Genomic DNA, 14684 nt, shown 5'->3' with positions numbered 1-14684 from the left:
GAGTCCAAATTGGTTTTATTCAGATAGATTGTGCAGTGTTTGTGTGGCGGAGGTAGGGGGTAGTCACCCCACCCTGAACCTTGGCCTACAAGGTACCAAACATACTTATGGACCGCAACACCAAAGAGCTAGGCTCATTGGAGGCGTGCCCAGTGGGTGAGCTGTATGAAGGACCCCCAGGTTAGGGTGACCCCTGAAATGGGTTAAGCACTAGTGTGCAGCGCACCCTTGGAATTGGAGAAGTGCAGTGGAGGATGTGTGAGGAATGCATATATGTGTGAAACGCATGGGCATGCCTCCTGAAGGGAGGGGTAGTGTGATGGATCGCCATCACCACAGTCATTATGCACTGTGGCTGTTGTGCCAATGAGCCTTGCTCTTTGACTTTGCGGTCTGTGAGAATGTTTGATACCCTGAAGGCCTTGGTTCAAGATCAGGGTGATATGACTACCCCTTACCTCTGCCACAGTTTGTTGTTTGTTGGCAAATGGTGCCAGTGGCAATGATCTGTTGGTTTTGCACACCTAAACATTACGACTCAGTTAGTCCAATTTATTTTAAATTTAGATTTTACTGGTACAGTGATAATACTCCTCCAGCGCTCTCTGAGATTCCCTGCTTTGTTCATGTTCAATCTGTTTCTTGTTTGTTCTCTTAATTATTTTGTTGATATTCTTGAACACTTCTGATCACTGAGCTTGTCCGCACCTTTTGCTGTGTCTTGTTGTTTTAGTCAATACTGCTTGTGCTTTGTCGATGGACTGCTGTTTTAAAAGACCTATTGTAAGTCTTTCTTTGTATAAGAACTATAAATGATGATTTCTGATTTGGCCCTGACACCAGGATGACATTTGACAAAGGTAAAATAAAGCTTCTTAGATGATTGATAGTTAAAATGTGTGGCAGTTATTGAAAGAGAATCTGGCAGGGTGGCTTTCATAAGTAGATAATAACAGTTACAAGAAATCATTGGTTTTTTGGACAAAACTCCATCACAAGCAGCATGAATTGATCATTCTTTCTTATTCCCAGGGGGCCATTCTCACCACCATGCTGGTCTCTCGAAATTTCTCTGGTAAGTCTCACGTCACTGTAATTTTTAGCATCCCTCATCCTGCAAAGCCATTTATATAAGTGTTGCCACATCAATCCGTATATTGCTTCTGTAACTTTTGGTCTGTTTGCCAGTTAGATGAATTACTTGATTTCTACTGAATATTAAAAACTATTACATTTCGTCTTGTTTGGGGGAGCATGCCACCATGTTGGAGGAGTCATGCAAATCTGTAATTTGCATCTGCGGAGACCAAGCTTATAATGCTTTGGTCTTAGTGAAAAAATACAAACTAGTCTTTTATATTTTGCTTGAGAGGAAAACACATGTCAGACTTCCTTTTATACATGAACATCTCCCATCCCTGACCAGAAGAGATAATGTTACAGGTCCATGCTCATAAGACTTTATTTTTTATAATGGGATTTCAATTTGAAATATTTTTCATAATCATGGCAGGTTATATTTCAACACATCTGACCCACCTTTTGAGGTTGCCACATTTTCACACGTTTATTTTTTGGAATGGTACTTTTTTCCCCCTGACATGTCAAGTACGATTCAAAATTTGCTCTGATTGATTGACTAGATCAGAGCATATGAAATAATGTTATAATTTATATATGTGTGTGTGTGTAATTGTTAAATGTACAAGATTAATAGTTGAATTTTGTTTTTTAGATCAGTTCTTAGATAATAATTTTTACAAGTCATTGCTCATGTACAGTCCATGCATGTTTGTGTGTGTGTGTCTGTGTTTGTATGTGTGCGCGCGCCCACCAGCCCACTGCTGCAGTAAACATGACTCACTGAAGCTGCTTTGACACTATAAGCTTTGCAACTCACACCTCATCTCCACTCCAACACATGTATAGACACACGCACCCAGATGTGTGGCCACTCTCAAACAATATTTCTCTCTCTTTCCTCTTCTTAGGAAGTGACACTCCATTATAAATGTGAGGTCATCAGAGGAATTAATCAGGGAGGGATGAAGAAAGAATTGAAATCATAAGATAAAAGAATTTCAGGAGATACAACTCAACATCAGTGCTTTTTGCAATAGGTTGCTCTATGGATATCAAACATTATGGATCACTTGTTATACCAATGGGTGTGTCTGTATCTTGTGGAAGTCAGGCCACTCGAGGTTGTATTGATAGCTTTGTTTTAAATTAATCGTACAGAAAATTTCACACTAGAACACATTTCTTACTGTATTTGATATACTGACGGGTGACAAATCAAAGGAAAACCACAGGATACAGTGGCTCCCCTAATATGTCAGTAGAATTTGGCTGTTGTTTTTTTTTGGGTCCACTTGTCCTCCAAAGCATGATTTATACTTCTTTGTCAAATCAATACTGCTTTTTAGGCATAGGTAGATACAGCCAGATACCCTCTGCTATAGCGTACAGAATAGCGTAGCTTAACATACACCACCATTGAAGTGTGATTGTACAGTATGTTGCGGTGACACAGACTACAACAGTAAAGAGTATGCTTTTCAAAATGACATTTCCTCCAACTCATTTCCACACCATCTCTCTCTCTGGAATGAACTCCTTTTGACATTGTGTTTTTTTCAGTAAGTTTGTTTAACGTCTTTGTTGCTAAGTTTCACTCAAAGAAATTCAGTTTAGTGGCATAGAAGCCATGCGACCAAGCATATCAGCAGTGTGACTGCACTTCTGACACAGCCACAATAGTGTGAAAGTTTTAAAGCTGACAACAGCGTAAGTAGTTATGACGCACATGTATAATTCAGACTTAAGGGAACATTCACTGCAATTGAGCATGTTGATGAGACCATCATGACATGTTTCTCTCTTGATTGGTCTGGTCTCTTCCAGGATGATAACTCCCACTATCCAAAGTGCACAAGGGGTCACTGAGTGGTCAAATGAGTGTGAAATGATGTGAATCATAGCGTTTGGCCTTCACAGTCATCAGATCTTAACTTAACTGAACTATTTTGGTTATGTTAGCATTTCCCAGCACTTTTGTGAAAACCCAAAATGAGGTACTATCTCTTGATAGAGTTGTTGATGCATCTCTCCAGTAGAGTTCAAGATACCTTGTAGAATTAAAGCCACAGCACAGTGCATCTTTTCTGGCACTTTGCAGTGACCCAGCACCTTACTGAGACCACTAGTTTTCCATTAATCTGTCACCTGTCTATAACTATAATATTTTGAGCTTTATGTAAGATGAGCACAGACCGACTTTGCTAACATTGATTAAATTCTGTATTTTGACCACATCATCATCCTAACATACTGCCATTTGCAGGAATACTCAAGCCAAACGCCACCATGTCTCTCTCTGACATTTTTCTCTGGTGACCCTTTTGTCACTGTAGGATTCATATATAACAGATTCTGTGTCACAGTCAAACATTGTCAGGGGTCAATGCATACAAATTTACCCCCTCCTCTAAACTAATGAACCTTGTCTCTACCTTTTGGGGTCTTCACTTTCTAACCTTTTTCTCTGCCCTACCCACCTACCTCATGTTGTCCGCTGTGTCCCTTCCTTCTCTCTCTGTCCTTTTTTTTTTAACCTATTTTGATCCTATACTTCTCAAATGTCACAACACCCCTTCTCCATCTTAACTCACTTGTGATCATTCACCACTTTCTCTCCTTTCTTTTCTTTGTGTCACGTAACACTCTTTCTCTCATGTGTATCTGGGTATTGGACTTGTAACAGTGGGCAGCAGGCAGACCACCGCTCCAGCTTCTGTCACTGCAGCCGCAGCTGCAGTGGCTGCAGCCGCTGGCACCACTGCAGGGCTGGTTGAACAAGGTAGCATGGGGGATCACCTAGGGCATGGCACCCCTTTCCCCTTCACCCTTCTCTATGGTTGCCTCTTTTAGTCTAATCTAGTATCTAGTCTTATTCTTCCTCTTCTATGTTCTCTCTCTTGTTGGTTTCTCTGCCTCCTTCTTCCCTCTCTCCTTCCTTCCTCAGCATGGGAACTCAGAGCATGATGGCTGATCACTAAACCTTCCATCAGCTCATCATCTGTAGTGAGAACTGTGTTTCCATCCAGACATTTAACAGGTTTTATTCAGCCATTTTTCAATCAGACCTTCTTGGTAAAGAGGGTGGTCTCATTTTGGTAAACCACCTAAACATCAAATGCCACTAATGATTTTCAGTTTTGTCTTATTCTTTTCTTTCTTTTACCTTTTTAAAACAGGTAAAATCATATTTTTTTTCTATATCTAGAGAGCATTGATCTATGCAGCTCTTTTTTTTAACTCAAGGATGCTGCTTATGTAAAGAGGTCCTCATAAGACATCACTTTTAAGTGAAGGCTTCCTCTGAAACTTAGTTCTGAATGAGCTATTATGATAGCGTTTACGGTAATGTGCAGTGTCAGCACAGCTGGGATGTTGGCATGCTTCACTCCAGTTTATCATTGTGTATCATTCAATCCATAGATGCTGTAGCTGACTCCCGGGAGGTTAGTTAGCTTCTGTGACATAGTGTTGAGTTTCCTCATGTGTTTCAAATGAGTGAAACTGAATAGACAATTTAGGAACTGGAGCTGATACATATTCAACTACTGTATTTACTGAATTAGCTGACAAAGAGCTAAGTTTTTGGAGAAGATGGTATGGAGAGGAATGTGTGGAAATTTGATGATACAAAGTGTGCACCCCTGGTGGTCTGCAACATATAACGGTAGATTGATTTTATGGGAGGTGCATATCAGGTTATAGCGAAGGGTAAGTTGCATACCTACACCACACCACAGAGTGGTTATTTAGCGCATCGTAAAGATCAAGCTTTGGCAAACCTCTGCTAGCTAGCTGCTGTTAGTTTGCTGCCTATAACATGGCTTGCAAAAATACCAAACTACATTTTATGGTTACACAGTATTGTAGTTTAGCTGTAACTTTATGTTGTCCAGTGGTTCACAAAACTGTCACAGAAAACTGACCATTCTCCAGTTTGAAGGTATCTCAGTAGATAGGAAATAGAAATTTGTCTGGTTTTGAATGATGGTTTGATGCGTTACTGCCATGTTAGACATTCTCCTGAGACAGCATTACTTGTCACAAATTCAGCCAAAGCATGTAGTCATCATGGACAGGCACCTTGCCAACGAGATTAAGCTGTCCTTTCAAGCATACCTCAGTTTATATGAAAAATGCCTTTCTGTCGGAGTTGTTTGCTGAATTTCCTTGTTATGGAAACATGTTCTATTTCGAGTGAGTTTTATATTTTCAGTGATCATGACAGTTGATGCTTCAGAAAAATTATAACTTGGATGGAAACCCAGCTGCTAATTTTGTTTTTTCATCCCAGCACATCTGCCCCCTCCTTTCTGAGAATTGATAGGCTGGTTGCACCATCACTGCTCTGCCATCACCTTTTGAACCATGTTCATTCTTTCATCTGCATCTTCAGATGCAGCCACAGAGCATGGCTTCGCCCCATGTAGAGTGCTGTCTCTGTCTCTGATTCTTTATTTTCACCCTCACTCTCTTCCTGCCACCTCCCCTGTCTGTCGTATGTCCACACCATTCTTTGTCCATTCCCTTCCTTATATTCTTTCATTTTTACCTCTCTGATGATACTTTTCTGGAGCTCCACCAATATCAGTGTCACTTTTCATTACTTTTCTCAACCATAGCTTCATATCTCACTCTAATGTCATCTTTCCCTCTATCTCTTCTTTTCTCTGTCTAACAATGACACTGGAAAGTTTTTTAAGGATGGAACTGCCTGAGAGCTGTCGGTGAATGCTGCATGGGGCACTGGACTGGTGCATGCGCTGCAACACGGGGGGATTATGGTGGTACAGTGAACACTGAAGAAGGTGCAAGGCTGGGATGGTTCTCACAAAGTCAAAAAACTCCATCCGAGGAATATTTAACACTCCAGCAGAGGAAGGACTTAAAACTGAAGGATATTCAAATTATACACACACACACACACACACACACACACACACACACACACACACACACACACACACACACACACACACACACGTATATGTGTGTGTTTTATTTGAATATCCTTGTTTAAACTCATTTTTCCGCTGGACTTCTTAACTGGCTCAAATGCATCCAGCTCTGAATTTTTAGTGCTCTATTTCCTTCCTGTGAAACCAAGTAATAAATAGGCATTATATATCGGTTCTTAAAATATACAGAATTTTATATAGAATGTTGAAAATAGAAAATATTTGTTAACGCACACATCCAGCTAAGACAGGCCAATATGAGCACTGACATCCATTATATGGAAGTTCATTATCAAATTTTTCATTGACCTCTTTAAAAAAGATTTCCAGGGGTCTTCCCTTGCTGCATCCTCTGCTTTCTCAACTGGTACATTCAGCATTTAACAGAATTGGCTACTTACTGTTTCATTTTAAAATTTCCATTTGTTTTAGCGATGCACAATATTGGATTTCTTACATAAATTTAACAAATGACTTTTGCCAACAGCTAACATTTACAGATATCAATGCTAAAAGCGAGTTTATATGGTATGGATTAATTGATTAATAATTGTATTAAAATCACATTGAAATGTTAATTTTAAAAGTAACATTTTTCTTTATTTCCGAAACATTTGGAACAGCAATAAAACATATTTATTGCTGTTCCCTCATCACTGATGATGAGGAGTGGATTGAGCAAAATTATATGCTTAAATATAAGAAAATTGACCAGTATATGTCAATAGCAATTATTGTGCATCCCTTGTGTATTTGAAGGACATTCCAGTTTTTTTAACCAAAATAAAAGCCTTAGAACATTCCTTCAGAAACATGCAATATCACTTATGTCTGTAGAGAGCCATTGGGCATCCTTTATATTACATCACTGTAAAAGTATTTTCACATCAACAGTGCAAGGGATTCACATGTTTTTAATTTTTGTTTTTAAAGGAACTTTTTCAAGTTTGTTTTGGGTGTGTAGAATTGAACTAAAGGCATAAACGGCAAAGAAATGACAGTCTAGCATTGAGCCAAGGAGACAGAAGTGATGGCGGTGTCCTTGTTTCTGGGGCCCACTGGGACTACACAGTCCTCTCTGTGTCCCTCAGCCTCCACTACGCTCCAATCAAACATTTATAGTGAGCTGCCTCCCTCTATCAGGCTCACTGAGCCTCACTAGCTCACTGCAAGACTCGCTCTAGCTTGCATATTCATACGCACAAATAGCATCACCATCCACTAGAACGCACCCAACTCTCATGCAAGAATGGCCTAGAAAAGGTTGCTGAGGTCCTCATGTACTCAAGTGAGATCCCCTCACTAGCTCATTGTATACCAAGAGGGCCCTCAGAATTGTTAACCCCTGAATCTTTGAGTGAATTCATGCCCATCCTTGCTCCTGTCTAGCAGTAGTGCCTCTTGCGTGTCTTTAGAGGAAGATTATTAGTGGTGTTTCTGTTTTAATCTCTTCCTCCTCTCTCTTCTTGCTTCATGTGTAATTTTTGGCAAGGTAAGGAGCCCCCCTTGCTTCTCCACCCTTTATTGAATTAAGCTGCCTCTTTGATTTTACAGATTTTCATAGTCTCTTCAGCACTGGAATCCAAACAGTTTTTGTACCTGTTATTTTCGTTTTGTGTAGAAGTTCCTGTTTGTCCCCCTTGACAAAATAATTGTTTAGAAACCGCAGAGTGAATTATCACTTTCTTTCCTCTTTTATTCTCTTTCTCCTTTCATTCCATATCCTTCCCTCTTGTGCCAAGTTAAGAGCAAATAGGAGAGAATGGAATGCCACTATTCTGACCTAATTTCTTTTCCTCAGTTACAACCAGCCTTTAGATGGAGACTGAGGAAGAGCAGCACAACAATAAACCATACACGTCACTCACATATCCTTCTGGATTTTATAGTTCTTCCTAATGTCCCTCCTTTCACTGAAAGTGCACACTGTGCTTCAAACTTTGAATAACACAATACATGACTGAAAAATTGGGGAAACAAAGCTATGCTAAAACATGGAAGTGATGCATTCTACTGTACAGTACATGCTCTTTCCTTCCTATATTGTTTCCTTTTTCAAGTGACAGCCTTTAAAGTGCTTTTCTTCTGAAAAGTGCTGTACCTCAACACCAGGACTACACTGCACATTGAAGTCACTCCATGTCAGTGGATATTAGTTCCCTTGAGAAATCGCCATTTCACTACAAAAATTCTGACGGAATTTGTTCCACTTTGCAAATCTTGCTTGACTGGAGCATACTTGAATTAAATAGATTGTTTTAGAGAGAGAGGGAAAGGGGAGTCAAAGAGAAGGAGGGGGGAAAAAGAAAATCCAGACCGCCAGGAATAGTATTTTATGTAACATGGCTGGGTACTGATGTGATTGCATGTGATTAGACTTGAAATTGCACTCAGCCCCTTAAAGAGTCCCAGTAAGGATTGCATCAAGAAGTGAGAGAGGAGACGGTGTGGATCTGGAGGAGCAGGTGATAGTCAGTTCTACAGAGTTACTCCTTATGTCTTTGCAATGTTAACAAATCAAAATGAGGTTTAAAGCTGTTCAAGATACATGTAGTACAGTCTGGATTTATGTTTAATTTACAAAATTAAATTACCTGCAATGCCTGAATAAGAAAAATAAAATTGCCTTAAAATCAGCCTTAAATGTTGTTAAAGATATTTTAAAAAGCCTAAAAAGCATTCGATTGAATGGAACCTGGCTGTGAAATATATGTATTGTCCATCATTTAAGTAAATGGATACCCCTCTGTACTCTCTGTGGAACAGTTGCTGCTAGTTAGCTTGGCTTATAATGGGGCAGTTGAGACAGCAGTCTTAAAAATCATCAAATTGTCACATTTGCTGCAAAAATTAAGCTGTAGACATTCAGTGTACGACAAACAGATCCAATGAATATAATCCCTATATTTGCCTGAATTCTTTGCATGTCTGTCTGCGTCCATGGTGGGAGTTGCACACCTGCACCCAGGTGTTTTGGTATTCAAGCTATCTGGTCAACATCTGGTGTCTGCTCTTGTGTTAACCTGGGGGCGGCATGTCTCAGAGCCGATGGGTTGCTGGTTAGATCATCACTTCCTCTGGTGACGGTGCGGAAGTGTCCTTGAGCCAGATACTGAACCAGTAATTGATCTTGATGAATAGGTAGGCACCTTGCATGGCAGCCCCCACCATCATTGTGTGTGTGAATGGGATGACACTGTAAAGCGTTCAAAACTAAGGTGGAAGGCGCTGTATGAAAAAGAGTCAATTTACCTTTTAATCCTGTACTACATCCCATACCCTTAAACAGTTTAACATCACAGAGTGTCTGGATCTTATTTTTGGTCCCTTGTGGGTGAACATGTATCTGTGTGGACCAGCTCATATCCATGCTTTCACAGTGCAGTCAAGGTAAACACCTTGTGGACAGTCTCCTGTCGTCTGCATGCAATTTCCACTGTTGTAAGGGATTATGAGTATTATGCTCATCAGAGGACTGTGTCTACAGTATCACTCTTCCTCTGCTACTGTCCCTCCTCACCACCCTCTCTCATTACCATTCATTAGGGAGCAGACTTAAGACTAATCCCTCTTAAGACCCCCCAGAGTTCTTTAAGGCAGGGCTTTTTGTTGGGTTTACAGTCATTGCAGCCATCTTTGTTTCTGCTTCCTTGCAGACATGAGGGAACTTTGGAGGAATCTAAGTGAAACATTGATTCGTTTTCTTTTTTAGAATGAATGACGACAACAAAATGTCTGTTTGTTTGTAGTTTTTTTTATCAAAATGTAGTGTTTTGTCATTTGGAGTGTGTTGTTGGAATGCAAGACAGTGCAGCAGATACTTTATGACAATGAAGATGTCTTGTCCACCTGGCCTATGTTATGCTTTACTACATCTATAAACGCCCTTATATCGCTTCATGCACCTGTCTGTAAGGAATGATCAATTACTTAACAGATTGTTTGAGCACATAATAAGCCCCCCTGACTGCTATCATAGGGAAAGGTTTTTTAGAGGGTATCCTGCAGGACAGCACCAACAGATGACTTAGGCCTGAAACACACTGGGTCTGTCAGCATAGCAACAATTGCCACAATCTATTCTTATTTTGTTGAATTTGAACAAATACATTGACCGCATCTATTGCGGGAGACATGGCATCTCAGTTTTGTCTTTTTTTTTTTCTCACGTTCTATGACAACTTGGTCTTCCAGGCCTTGAAAATGATGAAATCTCCATAGAAACAGCTCAGTTTGTGTCTTTGTATAATTTGGGATTTTACACAATACATTGTTTAAAAAAACTGCAGCAATTTTTCAATCCCATTTGAACCACTGAAAGCAAAGCTCACAAAGGCCAGCATTTAGCCAGGTTTTTGAAAGTACACACTGCTATTTTGTCTGAAGCAAATATCAAGGTGGATTTTATTGTATGTCTGATACTTGTGTACCCAGTCGCAGTATGAAGAGATTTTCCTTTAAGTCTATTCTCTAACTGGGTATTTTCCTCTGTGCTTGTCATTGCAGCAGCCAAGACCTTGCTCAACAAAAAGGCAGATGTCAAGGTAAGGGCCATCACGTGTCACACCGTCTCTTCTCCACATCCCCTCACTTCTTGTCAACTCCTTATTTAATTTTCAAAAGCTTCAGATTCCTCCCCTGGGCAGTTTTCTCTACTTCACTGTGTTCTTAATGTATTTTGTTGAATATATCATCATCTGATTGCGTGTGTTATTTCTTCTTTTTTGTTGAGTGTATACGTTTCTCTGATGATTCATCATTTTGTGTATGTCCATATGTGTGCCCATTTTTATATGGACTTCTCAGCCTGTGCTGCTCGCGAACACACTTGCGTCATGTAGCACATCCTTCTGAAAGCAGCCATTATTTGGATTTGACCTCAATCAGCTCATTGCCACCTCTCAATCACCATTCTTAAATGGGACCATCTGTCAGCCCTATTGACTTGTGTTTTTCATCTCTTCCTCTCTGTGTCATCCTTCCATTTCCACATTAAACCTCCTGTATCCTGCTCACCCCATCTGGTCTTTAACCCCACATTCTTGTTCATCCTTTAATGAAGATCTCTCACCCTCCCACTCTCACGCATACATATCGCAGTTACACATCCCACACATCGCGAGTCTGTGAGCATGCATGATAGCATGCAACAAAGCTTGCAACATGATGTAGCTCCTTGCCATTGTACATCATGCGTGTTTCAGCTTTGTGCACATGCAAATTTATGTTTGTACGTCAGCGCGTGCGTGTGTGTGACTAAATAAATTGCTTTTGTTTGTCAGTTTAAAAAGAGTGTAAGTGCAAATGGGGGTGTGAGCATGCCTGCACATTGAGTGTGTGTAAGCGTGGGTGTCCACATGTGTGGTTCATGTTTGTGCAGCTGTGTGTGTGTGTCTGTGCGTGTGCGTGCGGTACGTGTGTGCCCCCCCTTTCTCCCCGCTCAGTCGGTTCAGTAGGGAATGTGACTTCAGTTCCAGGAATAGCTGCCAGTCTGGACCTTGGAAACTCAGACGACAGAAATAGACACTTACTTCCACTGTGCCGCACTCATCGCCTAGCAACAGGCTCCTTTCACACTTGCCCCAAACCATTTCTCAAGGCCTCTTCTTCATTTGCTGCTGTTTTTCTCCCTCTTCTCTTGTTTCTCCTCCTTTTTTTCCCTGTTGTTCTCTCGGCAATTCTCACATCCTCTCCATTGCCTCCCCTAACTATTTTTCTCCTGCTGGTTTGTAAACATGAAGTAGCACAGAATGTTTTAAGATGTGGCACCTGCTGCTAGAGCAAGAAAACACTCTCTCTCTGGAACCAGGTATGCACAACTTTCAGCCTCCTGTGCTGCTTGTTACTTGCCGATTAATCCATTTATCCACAGTACTTCAAGGAGTCTTGCTAAATTGATTATTTTTCAGTAATTACATATAATGCCCTAGTGCAACAATGTAGTGTATGATGTTGAGGTGAAATTAATACATTTAGCTGAGTTCTGGGAGGAGGCTTTATTTTTCAGACAGAATACACATTCATTTCTTCTTCTTGCTGGTGTACGCCTCTGTCTGGCTTCTTCTCACCACAAATGTTAATCTGTTAAGAGAAGAACAGCGGGTCACAGTTTTGCACAGTCTTGGTCTGCACAACTGCTCTCCGATCTTCTTCCCACTCTTATCTCTATCTCTTGATGATTTCCACTTGGGCCACTGCTCCCTTCTATCTCTTCACTTCTCTACCTTCATATCAATGCCTCAATATATTCTTTTCCCGGGGGGAAGAATCCATCCATCCTCTGGTCTGTTGTATCTGTCTGATCCTGTCTTTTTAAGGGTTGAAACTTGACAAGTTCTCTTTTGTTCTTTGTACCATTTTATTTTGTCCACCTTTTTTCTACCATTCATCAATCTGTTCATCCGTCAATAAATCCACCCATTCATCAATCGTCTGAGGACAGAAACGCAAGTCCAGCTCTACTGTCCAATATATGGTGAGCATGCTATTTATGCATTTGCCCAGTCAGTCCTTTTTTTGTTTTTTTTGTTTTTGCTCCTTCCCTCCACTTGACTTCTTGCTCTATCCACAGTGTCTGACTTGAATTAGTTGCGGAATCAAGTCTCCTTCTGTTCACTGAAGTAATAATTTTGAGACACAGTGGTTCATGAACAATGGAAGTCAGGTGCTCTTACCTGCAATACAGTAATACTCAGGAGCATGACAGGCAACACTGAGTTCTTGATATTAGCGAAAATAAAAGCCATTATATGAACTATATGATAAGAATTTTGCAGTTAGCATTATTATTTAAACCAAAGCAAACATAGTTAAATAAAAGAAACACTTTAAAGTTAACAATTGAAGTATGAAATATGCAATTCCAAATGAAATAAAATAAAACTACATAAATATACCATACTCATCCTTACGCCATGATTCAACCATCCCTCTCCACCAGATCGACATTTATTAGCTCCAACTCCAAGACTATTGGCTCTGTTTCAGCTGCCGTTGTTTAAAGTACAGAATAGTCTCAATGCAGTTATATCGAAGCACCGCTGTCAAATGATGTTGTGGCTGTGAAATTGTAACACACAGCACAGTGCAACACTCACACACCATTGCATAAGTACAAATACTCATGAGGTTGTAGGGCCCTTACCCCGACTACAGCATAGTATGTGTGAACCACGAATCAACTTCAGGGAAGCCATACAACAGGTTAGGTGAAGTTAATGGTAAACTTTTCTGGTACAAGTGTTGGAAGAGACACTGACTCATAACCTTATTTGCTCTGGCACGGAGTTGTGATATACCTTTCAGTTTTCAGCCTGGATTATAAAACAGGCACATTTTCATAAGGGACTAAAAGTTCTCTAAAGTTCTCTAAATCAGTCCTGATCAGTGATGATGAGTATTTTATTTACAGAATGTGCTGTTGTTTGACTGCTAAGCAGTCCTTGCTAAGTGTGCTACGATAAATCTAACCCTGACATTGTTCTAAAAATGTGAGGATGTTTTAGTTTCCTCACAGTTTCTCCAGGGATGCTGCTCCAGATCTGTCAGTAGCACAGTTTTAGCATAAAATCTTAAATCGTACACATTGCACATGCCACAAACAAAAACGTGTGCGCAGATGTATGGGTGAGGAAATACCTGAATCTGGGATTACCTCAAAATATGACAGGGTCAAAAAAATCCACCTCAAGTGCCAAAAGACTGGTATGCTCCAAACTTCATTGGAAACTTTTAAATGAATTCTACAAATGCCTTTGCTTTGTTTATTCTTAACCCTGAAAAGCTAGTGGGCATTCAGATAGAAACCTCTGGTTAGGATAATGAAATCAGTGGGGTGCATTGCTTCAGCAGTAGTGAGACAGGAGTCCCATATGAATAATCATCCAATTATCAGAGTCCAACACTGCGTGGGGTTTTATAATGCCACTAAAGGTTTTACAGAGCCAGTTGTTCAAGCCTGTATTAGACACACACTTTACATTCATTTCTATCCCACAGCACACTTGTTACCTCTATTTTTCCACCTAGAAGTACAAAAACTTGGATCAAGAATATAAATGTTTGGCCTGCAAATGCAATTACATGCAATGCTATAAATCACCTCTCAGCATTGAATTCATCTCCTGACAAATCAAGTTTCTGTTTCACTCAAAATATGAAATAAAAATGTAGTTTACACATAAATAATGATATTTTTCATTTCCACTGAAGTGAATTTGAAGGAGATTTGACCCCAGCTTATTTCCCTCTCTTTTGCCCTGAGGTGTGCTTCCTCACCTGCCCAGCAATCTTTTTTATTCACACAACCATTCCCTCATCTGTTGTTCTCCCTGTGAATCCTTCTTTACATACCCACCGGGGGAATAAGCCATGGCGATTTTTATCCTCTTCTTTTACCTTGGTTGTTCATTGAATGATGTGAATTATCGATCTCAACTTAAACCTCTGATGCAAACGGAGTGATCTCAGCATTGGCCTGCTGTGGACCGTGGAGTAGATGTCAGAGCAGCTGTCATCATTGAGGCTCTTTGATTGAAAGAAGTTTTTTTGAAGCAAATGCATACATGTAGGTTTGTTTGCGTGTGCGTGTGTGCATGTGTCCTAAATGTACTTGTCATTTTATTGTCAGCTTACAACAGCTTGTAT

The 14684-nt window shown here is 40.2% G+C and overlaps 1 protein-coding gene across 23 annotated transcripts in view; it reads left to right on the top strand.

Annotated features, from left to right (window-relative positions):
* camk2b1 (calcium/calmodulin-dependent protein kinase (CaM kinase) II beta 1) overlaps positions 1 to 14684 on the top strand; it is a 78032-nt gene that overhangs the window by 36965 nt on the left and 26383 nt on the right. For 6 of the 23 annotated variants that reach the window (XM_086206852.1, XM_086206846.1, XM_086206845.1 and 3 more), the window contains exons 12-15: positions 1033 to 1075; positions 3767 to 3862; positions 10548 to 10582; positions 12481 to 12513. In XM_086206852.1, coding sequence (XP_086062978.1) covers positions 1033 to 1075; positions 3767 to 3862; positions 10548 to 10582; positions 12481 to 12513 — 207 coding nt within the window. Of the gene's footprint in view, positions 1 to 1032; positions 1076 to 3766; positions 3863 to 10544; positions 10583 to 12480; positions 12514 to 14684 lie in introns of all 23 variants that reach the window. The other 17 variants (XM_086206861.1, XM_086206858.1, XM_086206856.1 and 14 more) reach the window with 5 other exon arrangements.

This window comes from Aulostomus chinensis, chromosome 6 (genome assembly GCF_037954235.1).
Source record: "Aulostomus chinensis isolate RoL2024-O1b breed Wild chromosome 6, RoL_Achi_v1.0, whole genome shotgun sequence".
NCBI lineage: Eukaryota > Metazoa > Chordata > Actinopteri > Syngnathiformes > Aulostomidae > Aulostomus > Aulostomus chinensis.
Note: the sequence above shows the minus strand (reverse complement) of the source record. Positions and strands in the feature narration are given on the sequence as shown.